Source organism: Arachis stenosperma, chromosome 2 (genome assembly GCF_014773155.1).
Source record: "Arachis stenosperma cultivar V10309 chromosome 2, arast.V10309.gnm1.PFL2, whole genome shotgun sequence".
Classification (NCBI taxonomy): Eukaryota; Viridiplantae; Streptophyta; class Magnoliopsida; order Fabales; family Fabaceae; genus Arachis; species Arachis stenosperma.
This window is the reverse complement of record NC_080378.1, coordinates 114369571-114381933: the sequence shown is the minus strand read 5'-3', so window position 1 is coordinate 114381933 and position 12363 is coordinate 114369571. Positions and strand designations below refer to the sequence as shown.

General features: G+C 24.5%; 1 protein-coding gene across 1 annotated transcript; it reads left to right on the top strand.

Moving 5' to 3' along the window:
- The first annotated feature begins 7384 nt into the window (after positions 1 to 7384).
- On the top strand, positions 7385 to 10670 carry LOC130963494 (gibberellin 20 oxidase 2-like). Its single transcript, XM_057889603.1, has 3 exons — positions 7385 to 7911; positions 9557 to 9875; positions 10398 to 10670. Exons 1-3 carry the CDS (start codon positions 7385 to 7387, stop codon positions 10668 to 10670), a joined length of 1119 nt encoding a protein of 372 aa, XP_057745586.1.
- Positions 10671 to 12363: the final 1693 nt, after the last annotated feature.

Below are 12363 nucleotides of genomic sequence, written 5' to 3'. Positions count from 1 at the left end.
TTAATTAAATTGATCCAAATTCAATTAAAAATTGCTTGCAGATATACATGTAAAATCACACGTATTTCTTCTTTTTTACGTGAAAAATAATATTAAAATTTTTTAACCACGAACAAAAAATTTTTAAGACTTTGAAGTTTGAATTTGATGCTGCAATTTTTTTTTATTCATGTAAATTTTTTATCTTTTTATTTATAAAATTATGTGTTTTTTTATTTTTTGTGTTTATTACAAAAAAGGATAAATAAAACAAAAAGTTGTGTAATTCTCTTTTTTATTTTTTTATTTGATTTTTTTACTTTTATTCTTCTTAACAGATAAAACAATAAGAATTATGAAAGTGTTAAATAAGAAAAACTAAAAAAACAAGAATAAGAAGGAGGATGAATTGTTTGGAAAAATATAAAAAAAATAGTACCAAAATCTTTTATACCTAACATAAAAAATTTTAATTTTGAAATTGATATTTTTTAAATGTGATACATAAAATAAAATGTTGCAATTTTTTTTATTTTTGTTTTGGAAAAAAAATGACAACAACAATATTGAAAAAAATGAGCAAAATCATAAAACATAATGTTGCATTGCATTTTTTTCTTATTTTTTTAGAAGAAATTAAAAAGACGACGAAGATGGTGTTGAGGAAGAAGAAGAAAAAAGAAGAGAATAATGATGGTGGTCGTGATGATGATAATAATAAAGAAGAAAGAGGAAAAAAAGAGGAAGAGGTGAAAGTGAAAGAAGATGAGTTAATAATATGATAAATTGATGATGATAAGGAGAAAAAAAAAAGATGACTATGATAACAAAGAAAAAAAGAGAGAAGAGAAAAAGGAAAAAAATAAAAGAAACCTACAAACAAAAATATGATAACTGATAAGTAAGATTATGATCTTGACAAGTGAATCGCGTCATATTTTTTTTGTTGGTGGATAATACTATGAAGATTTTATAATTGTCTTCATATGAATATGCTTCTTTTTTACCATTAGACGATGAATTGTAAGATTTTGTTAGAAACAAGAGAGTAATCTGAAAAGTGTATTATTGAATTGTAATCAAGTTGTCTATTCAAATTGTATAGAATGATACAATATAGAAGGGTATTTATAGGTACTAAGAGAATCGTAATAATAAAGACATAATATTTTATAATAAATATTCAGATATACTAAATAATATTAATTGATCCTAATTGGTCCTAATTATATTCTAACATCCCCCTTCAAACTCAAGTGACTGCATAAATTGATAAAATAGGTGCAGACGGAACTGCCGGAAGGAAGCGCAGATGGAACTGCCGCTTGTGTGAAAGAAGCGCAGACGAAACTGCCGCTAGTCTAAATGAAGCGCAGATGGAACTGCCGCTTGTCTGAAGGAAGCGGAGATGGAACTGCCGCTATCTGAGGAAAAAGCAAACGGAACTGCCAAAAAGAAACGCAGAAAGAACTGCTACAAGAAAACACAGACGAAATTGCCATGAGAGAAGGCAGACGGAACTGCCACGAGAGAACGCAAACGAAACTGCCAAAAGAGAGCGAAAACTATATGATTTCTTCATGAGAATAGGTAAACAGCGGATGACAATGGTGTTTGATTATTCGACTTGAAAAAAACACAAGACAGAAAAGATAGGCTAGTCGGTAAGGTGAAAAAGCATCAAAGGAATGACAAAAGGGAAAGAAGAATGGCATAGAAAAAAAATGCAAAAATTACAGTGATTTCACCACAAGAAAAATAATTTATCCTCTTCAAGGAGGATACCATGACTCTGATACCATGTTAGAAACAAGAGAGTAATCTGAAAAGTGTATTATTGAGTTGTAATCAAGTTGTCTATTCAAATTGTATAGAATGATACAATATAGAAGGGTATTTATAGGTACTAAGAGAATCATAATAATAAAGACATAATATTCTATAATAAATATTCAGATATACTAAATAATATTAATTAGTCCTAATTATATTCTAACAGATTTAATTTTGATATATTATAAAAGTATTATTTTTTTTAAAATATGACTAAATAAATAAAGCACACTTTTAACACAAGAATCTTTATAAAATATTTTTAATATCTTTATTTGAGTAGGTGACTTTTTTGTTAATGGAGTATGTAAGTCTATAAATACAATTGAATATTTTTAATATATTTTTAAATTATTTAAAAATATTTTTTTATCAACAATAAAATTTAAAAATATTTTTTTGTCTATTTAAAAATATTTTTATCCTAGCAAAAATAATTCAAATATATTTTTGATGATTTGCTGATTCTAAAAATAAATTATTGCTATTGTTTTGTAGTAGCTTTTATAACCATATTCTCTTTCTCAATTAATTATTGTATTCCTTACCGTTTCCCTTTTTCAATGCAACCCTACATATTATTCTCTCTCTTCACTAAATTTATGGATGCCAAAACATTTGAGGAGGAAGTTGAATAGTATTACGAGGCTTGCTACACATACAAGTTTTTTGACTTACAAGTTTTACAAGTTGCTACACATTAGAGTCTTTTAATGCGTTATTTAATTTCTAAAGCGCTACACTCACCGTGAATTATGAACGACTCCTCTTCCTCTTCCTCTTCCTCTTCCTCTTCTTCTTCACTCACCGTGAATTATGAACAACTCATCTTCATCTTCCTCTTCCTCTTCCTCTTCTTCTTCTTCTTCTTCTTCTTCTTCACTCACCGTGGATTATGAACAACTCATCTTCCTCTTCTTCTCCTTCTTCTTCTTCTTCCTCCTCCTCCATGTATTTCTTCGTTATTCTCTTTGTCTTTTCATTAGTTGTTTTATTTGCGTTTATTACTGGTATTCTTGCTTCGTTTTTTTTCGATTTTCATGGTTTCTGAAATCAAGCTTTGAAATCGTTTTGAAGATAATGAAACTTCAGAAATACACCCAAACGATTATAGAAAATACACCCAAACGATTATAGAAAATACACCCAAACGATATTTCTTCGTTATTCTCTTTGCCTTTTCATTAGTTGTTTTACTTGCATTTATTACTGGTATTCTTGCTTCTTTTTTTTCGATTTTCATGGTTTCTGAAATCAAACTTTGAAATCGTTTTGAAAATAATAGAACTTCAGAAATACACCCAAACGATTATAGAAAATACACCCAAACGATTATAGAAAATACACCCAAACGATATTTCTTCGTTATTCTCTTTGCCTTTTCATTAGTTGTTTTACTCGTTTATTACTGGTATTCTTACTTCTTTTTTTTTCGATTTTCATGGTTTCTGAAATCAAGCTTTGAAATCGTTTTGAAAATAATGAAACTTCAGAAATACACCCAAACGATTACAGAAAATACACCCAAACGATTATAGAAAATACACCCAAAGGACACTTTATGCATAATTCAGAACTCTTTCTCTTTCTCCTCCTCATATTCTGCTGCTTCTTCTTCTTCAAAAATGATTTCAGAGCTTGATATCAAAAAATAATGGAAATCAAGAATAACGAAAAAAGAAAACAAAGAGAAAAACACGTAAATGAAGAAGGAGAAAGAGAAGGCAAAAAACGAAAGAAAAGAAGAAGAAGAAGAGGAGGAAGAGGAAGAAGAATGTGCAGCAAGAAGAAGAAGACGATGCAGTGAAATTGTGCAGTAACGGTTGAAGAAGGAGAAAGAGAAAGTAAGAAACGAAAGAAAAAAAGAAGAAGAGGAAGAGGAAGAAGAACGTACAGTAACGTTCAAGCGCGTTAATATAATAACTTGTAAAGACTTGTATAAAAAAATGCTTGTATATGGAGAATTTCTCTAGTATTACACATTCATGATTCATGACAATTCTGATGAATCTGTTTTGAGTCATTTTGTCTAATTGGTTTTACTTCTAAGTGAGTCATCTTTTCATTTAGGCAAAGACTCTAGGAAGGATATTTAAAACATTTTTAAATAAGAACATTTAATCTTATCTATTAGATTATTATCATGTATTTAATTTTAAATACATAACATAAATTAAAAATATCGTCTTGATGTTTTAGTAATCACGTTCTATATTTTAGATGTTTTTTATTGTAAAAAATACATATTATATCTAAAATAATTTTATGTAATAAAAATTATAATAACAAATTAATTAAAAAGTTCATCTGAAATTTAACTCTTCCATATTAAAATTTTTAAATCTGTCTCTATTTCCGTAGATATCATATATAAAGTATTTTATTTACTCTTTATAAGTATATGTTCTAATCTTTTGTTTATTTTTTCGCATTTTCTTCTTTAACTACCTTATATAATAATAATAATAATAATAATAATAATAATAATAATAATAATAATATATCTTTTTTGTTTATCAAAGATCCTCCTTTTAATATAAAAATTAAAATTCTAACGCTTTTTATTAATCAACCCATATCTTTATTTCTTTAATTATATAATAATTGTTCTCAATCAGATTTAAAATGTGCTTTTAGCCTTGAGGTGTGAATATCTTTTGTTAAAGTCACTTTATGTTTGAATTTTTTTTTTATTTAAAGTAAATTAAATTTATTCAAATATTATATTTTTGTATCGTAAAAAAAATATATTTGTTCGATTTGTGATAGGTTTGACTACATATATCTTTTTTAAAGAGATATAAGCATTTACGAGAAAGTTTATATTATTTACAGTGCGTGTTAAGATTCAAAATATTAATTTCTATCAACAATTCACATATAAATGCAAATACTACTAATTTTTAAATTCAGTTAAAAGTATATTTGAGGTAAATTTCAAAGTGTTTTTTAAATTTGTAATCGAATCTTAAACTTAGTTCTTAACTTGTTAAATTCAGAAATAATTTTACAGCAAATTTAAGTTACGAAATAAATTTGATGCTCGATTACAAATTTAAAAACCATTTTAAAATTTAACTCAAGATATTTTTTTAAGAAGCCATTCCAAATCATCCCATATGATTCCCAAATTAATATGTATAACTTATTATGATTATATCATCCGAAAGTGCATAGTATTTTGACTTCAATTAAGGTGGCACATTTTAGCGCCAGTTTTTATATGTCCTTCTTCTCAATGCCATTTAAAAAAATTATTAAATGTAAATGATGAAATTTTACCATGATTAAGAGAGTTTTCATTATAGGCAAAATATATTTGAGGAATTTGTTAATTATTAATCGTTAATGTCAGTTAATTATGGTGTATATTCAAATATATATATATATATATATATATATATATATATATCATTAATATTGTTTTAAAATTTTATGTAATATTGAGGATGAGTCTTGCTAAGCAATAATATTGTTTTAACAAAAATTTGTTATTCTCAGCAGTAAAATTCTCTTTATATTGCAGACTTGTTTATTTTACTGCTTAGCAAAGACTGATTCTCAATATGTAAAACATTAATTATATATTATAATTCTTTTTGAATTAATATCATCATCTATTAGCTTTTTTTTTAAAAATATATCAATTTTTTATTTTTATGATTATTTTATATAAAAATTTGAATATATATATTATAAAATATACAAAAAAGTTAGAAAGGTAAATATTAAAAATTATAATATTTATTGAATTTTTTTATCATTTTATACAAATACAATAATATTAATACTTATTGAATATTATAATATTTTTTATTATATAAAAAGTTAAATTAAATAAGCAGTAAAATATAAAATAATATTAAATTAAATAAATAAAAAATACTTGCTAATTTTTTATATTTGAACTTAAAAGTAGAGAAAATGTGCTTGTTGAATAGAGAGTTGCAAAATGCGAATAAAGAAGCTGCTAGCAAAGCAGCGTTTTTATAATGATGATTTTTATCTTTTATTTTGTTAGATTATCTTTTTTATTCTTATCTTTTTTTGTTAGATAACTTTTTTTATTTGATTTGATTGTTAAATAATTTTTTTTATAATGATAATTTTTATCTTTTATTTTATTAGATGATCTTTTTTGTTAGATAACTTTTTGTATTTGATTTAATTGTTAGATGATTTTTTTGTTTTTATCTTTTTTTGTTAGATAACTTTTTTTATTTGATTTGATTTTAAATTTTAATTTTGATGTGTTGTGAAAGTCAACAAAGACACACTCAATACAATAAAAATAAGAGATAAAGATTGAATATAAATACTTTAAATTATAATAAAGTATTTAAAGTTAACTGAATTATTTTTTATTTTTTATAAAAAATTTGAGCGTTATAATCCTCTTGTCTTAATTAAGCTCCACTCCTATATATATATTAAACTTCTAATTAGTTAATTAGTTTATAAAAAATATATTAATCTAAAACAATAAAAGTATAACTTATAATTATTCTGTCTTTTTTTTTTTCAACAGGACTAAATATTTAGTGACTTAGTTTTTATTTACTCACCTGCGTGTGAAGTGAAACTTTGGGAGAACCCCTTTCTTTTGCTTTTACATTTATGTCCTTCAATTTGGACAATATATACCTTTTTTTTATTGGTGAATAAAAATAAATGATTGCTTTTGAAAAAAAAAAACAGAATTAAATATTTTTTATATATGTTCTTAAATAATAATTTTTTGTAATTATTCATTATTTCTTATTTAATTTTAAAATTTATTTATTATAATATTTACGGTATAAATAAATTTTTTATTATATTTTATATCAATTATTCAAATTTTAAAAATACATGCTAATCAAATTAATTATTTTTTAATAAAATTATAAAAATATAAAGAAACAAAATATTTTAATTTATTTATAAAAATATTATTTACATACCAAAATTAATCACCAAATTCAATTATTATATATTTGTGTATAATTATATTTATAATTTAATTTATTTTAATATATATTTTATATTAATAATTAATTTTAATGTATACTTGGCAGTTAACACTTAGCACTATTGATTTATGAGTTCCGCTAGGGAGACAATGTATTATTTGTACAATGTGTATAATGGGCTATTGATTTTGGAGTTCACCATGAATTGAACTCTTGACCTTTCGTATCTAGCGCTCTAATATTATGTCATGATACCACTCATCCCAAAAATTTTAGCTAATAGAAAAATGTAACAATAATGATTATATTTCTAATACTCCATAGACTTTTATTATACACATTGTACAAATATTCCATTTGCTCCTCGTGCTTTCCCTTGATTTATTTATTACCTCTAATTAGTAGCCATTAAATTAGTTGTCTCTATTCTCTATCCTGTTGCCACTTCACCCTTTAATTTGTGGCGTTTGCATGTACCCTAGTTCCCACTTCTCTGTATTCTATTTCTATATATATGGGTACCAATATCCCAAAACATCATAGTAATCCTCAAATAACATTATTATTATTGTAGTGATCGAGTTCACACTTCACAATTGTCTTCGCATTTCAAAGACAAAATGGCTCAACCAGTGTTTGTTTCATCAGCCCAAATCCCAAAAGAAGATGAAAAGATAGTGTTTGATTCATCTGTTATGTCATATGAAACCACCATACCCAAAAAATTCATATGGCCTGATGAGTTTAAGCCAAGCCAAGACATACCAGAACTTCAAGTTCCAGAAATTGACATGAAAGCCTTTCACTCTGGTGATCCAAAAGTTATATCAAATCTTTGCTCTAAGATTGATGAGGCATGCAAGAAGCATGGATTCTTTCATGTTGTTAACCATGGCGTGGACGCCGAACTCATAGCGAAAGCTCATGTTTTGATGGATGATTTCTTTGGCATGTCGTTGGCAGAGAAACAGAAGGCTCAGAGAACGCTAACAGATTTTCGTGGGTATGCTAGCAGCTTCACTGGCAGATTCTCTACCAAACTTCCATGGAAGGAAACACTCACTTTTCCTTACTCTGCTCAGCATTCATGCAAAGCTGTGGAGGAATATTTTGTTAATGCTCTTGGGGAAGATTTTCGTCACTTTGGGTGAGTTACAATGATCATTTCTATTTTTTGAATTTAATTTTGATATATGGCTGAAATGTTTTAATCTGGTTATATTTATTTTTTAAAATTTATTTATATAGTGAAAGTAATAAGTAATTATTTTTATAATAATGTGTCAAAAATGTAAAAATGTAACTCAAATTTATCTTATATAGTATTTATTAATTATCGCTAAAATTAATAAATATTAAAGAAGATAAGTTTGGATTAATTTTTTTATTATTTACTGAGGATTACGATTATTTTTATAGTTGTAAAAATTAAATCGATAAAATTAACGGTTTAAAAGTTCAAAAGATTAATCAAAATTAAATAAAATATAATGATTATTTTTTATTACATGATGTTATATGATTGAATCTAGTGTGAAATTGTTTTATATTTATTGGATATCAAAATTAAATTATTTTATGCCGTGCTTTTTATTCTAAAATTCTGTGGAAAAAATAATGAAAATTATATTATCTCTTTTTGTTTTATTTTATTTTAAATGTTTATTTTAAAAAATAAAAAATTAAGTCAAATTATTTTTAGAACATTATTTTTCTATTTTGTACAACTAACAAAATGGCTGACAGTAATTTAACGTGAAAATAGATCTTTTTAATTTTTTTCTCACTTGAAAAGGTAAAATGTGATATCTTATTATTAATTTTATGAGTGAAAAAAAATTTGAAAAAAATATTAAAATATTAAAAATCATTAGGAGTGTTTATAGATCGGATTTGATCTCTATATTCGCGGTATTTATTCAAATTCGATCCGAAAATTGCGGATATGGAATCGATCCGCAAGGCTATCCAATTGGATCGGATCCGATTCGCACACTAATCGAATCGGATTGCAGATTTTGTATTGATATCCGCATATCCGCGTATCTGCAAAAATAGAGAAATAAATAAATAAGTATTCTTTTTATGTTTTATTTCAATTAATAATTATCATATGTGTTGTATTATTTTAATTTATTATTTAAAAAAAGTATGTTTAATATTATTTTAAAAGTAAACATATTTAAAAGAATAGAAAAAATAAATTTTATTGATATTTTTTTAATAAAAATAAATTTTTAAATTTTTTTTTATATTTTACGAATATATTCGATATTCGATTCGATCCATGCTTAAAAACTACGGATATTGAATCCAATTTGATCTAATAATTTTAGTGTGAATCAGATCGAAATTTTGACTATATATAATTTACGTTCATCTTTAAAAATTACACTTTACTTTCAATTTAAAAAAATTAAGAGAATCTATTTTTGTGAACATACATAGCATCATTATTGTTAATTCCGTCACGTTAGCCTTTTCCATCGATTATAAAAGAATAGTATAGTTATTATGAAAAAAATAAGAAACAATTTATAATATGATGAAATATTTAAAAAATTAAAGATATAATATAATAAGTAAGAAATTTAAAAATAAATTAAATTTTAAGGGTAAACAAAACCTGGTTAACTTTTTTCTAAAGAGAAATGTTCATTTTAAGATATATATTTTCTTTAATTTCAATATACCTCAGAGAATTGTTTTTAATTTGTCAACCTGGCTGCATCAATTTTAAAAGGAAAAGATTAATTAAAAAATCTTGACACATATATATTTGTATTTGATAGAGAGTTCTACGAGAAATACTGTGATGCAATGAGCAATCTAGCCCTTCAAATCATGGAGCTTGTGGGGATGAGCTTAGGAGTTGGGAAATACTTCAGAGACTACTTTGAAGAAAATAACTCTATTATGCGACTGAATTACTACCCACTTTGTCAAACACCTGATTTGACCTTAGGAACTGGGCCCCACTGTGACCCTAATTCCCTTACCATTCTTCATGATGATCAAGTTGCTGGTCTTCAAGTGTTCTTCGATGCCCAATGGTACTTGGTTCCTCCAAGACAAGGTGTCTTCGTTGTTAACATTGGTGACACATTTACGGTAACAAATATTATTTATATTGTAATGTTGTTACTTGGTAATTGGTTGATGTAAAAATAATAATGAAAATTTGTTATATAATTTAATATATTTAATTTAACAGTTTAATATAATATATATTTATATTTTAACTATTATTTTTATATAAAAATATATTGAATAGATGCCAATTAAAATTAAATATCGCATATATTACAGTATGGTGTAATTATATTCCTGAGTACATACATATACCGATTGAGTTGAATAATTGACATTTTAATTTTATTCTGCGTGATTTCTCAAAATTAATAGCTAATATTAATATACTTGAAATAATAATAATAATGAGTCTTAATTGATTTTTATAAAAATATTATGTCTACACAAAAAATTAATCATTAAATAATTATTATATATTTATAAATAAATATGTGTATTATTAACTTATTAAATTAATATATCTTTTATACAATACTGATTTAGTAATTAATTTTTAATATATGTATAATATAATTGTTATTTTTATTTATTTATTTTCAGGCTTTATCAAATGGAGTTTACAAGAGTTGTTTGCACAGAGCTGTAGTGAATGACAAATCAGCAAGAAAATCACTTGCTTTCTTCCTGTGTCCTAAGAGGGACAAAGTTGTCAATCCACCAAAGGAACTCATTACTGAAGAGAATCCAAGAAAATATCCAGATTTCAAGTGGCCAACCTTGCATGAATTCACTCAGAAACATTACAGAGTTGATGAAGGAACTCTTGAAACATTCTCCAAGTGGCTTTTAGACAATAAAACTTCAACCAATTAATTAAGAGTGTCTCTTGTGTATATATATATATATATATATATATATATATATATATATATATGCCATCCAAATTAAACCAACAAGTATGTAATAATCGAACTTTATTTTCTTGTGTTTAGGTGTGGATGATGATCATATATAGTCGAGACTCTTAGGAATGATATAATAAAGTGCTTGGTGCATGTCTTTATCGACTTTTGAGTCCTTATATATAATAATATTATCATTTTTAAGCTTTTAAAATCATTTTCTCTTTTTTGATTAATTATTATAATGAGTTGTTTTTTCTTTTCAATGAAACAATAATATTATTAAGTTTTAAAGTGGTCTTTAAATTTTCACTTAAAAATTTAAAAATGATCATTAAATTTTCAATTATTTCAATTTGTACATGAATTTTTATTATGTAATTTATATTAGTCCTTCATTAGTAGCGTGTTAATTAATATGACATCATGAATGAACAATTAATAATATATAGTCTAACCAAACTATATCATTTAAATTATAACTTATTAGCATAAAATATCAATTAATTGCACATATAATAAATAGCAATTTTACGTATTATAAAACAATTTATTCATATGTCAATTGATATCATTATGTATGTATCACAATATAATTTGTTTATATATTACTGACCATTAAAATTTTAGAGATAAATTTAAAACTGAGAAAAAAAATTCAAGTAACACTTTTAAGACTTAATTTAACATTATTCTATTTCTTTACTTCAAAACATCCAAAGATTAACGTCCACATACATTCATTATTTTGCTCTTAAATCATGATTTAATTACCTTCTCACATCCTTCAATTTGGAAAATTTATTACCGAAAATTCGTCTAAAAGAAAACACGTGTAGGACATATTCTGATCTATATCTAAACATTTAAATATTAAAATTTTGTTAAAGAATCCATCTAATTTTCTAATTAATCTTTTCCTTTTCAAAATAGATGTGGTAATTACAAAAACAATTTAACTGAGGTATTGAAAATTAAGGGAAATACCATCAAAATAAAATTTTTCTTTCAAAACGGGGTTTACTTTCCTTTAATTTATTTTTTCTAATTGTTTGCATTGCTTATATATTTTATTTTTTTTATTTTCTCTTTTATATTTTAAACAAAAATACTATGTGCATATAAAAAATCAATTACTAAATCAATCATTATGTATTATATTCATACATATTAATTTATATATTTTTTTAATTAAATACTCAATCAATAAAATGATCAAACTTGTATCAAATTTATCAAAGTAGAATAATAAAAAAAATTTACAGTAGAAGAATAAAATTTTATGAAACACCAAAGATCGATATATTTTTATACGGTGAGTGAAATGCCTTTATTATCAATGTTGTTAATACATTTATGATTTATGTTATTGTTATATGGATAAGTTTCATACACTCTGTGTAAAGGGGAAAAAAAAAACAAAGAAATTAAGTTTCATAATTTTCATACTCCATGACAAAAAAAATATGTATAATCTTAATGTATGAAATACCGTAAATAAAATAATAATTAGTTTAAATCTATCTTTTATGCTCCATCTAATAGAATTTACAAGAGTTGCATGCACAGTAGAGCTGTTGTGAAGAACAAAATTGTTAGAAAAGCACTTGATTTCTTTATTTGTCCAAAAGTAAACAAAATGGTGACTCCTCCTTTAATTTTAC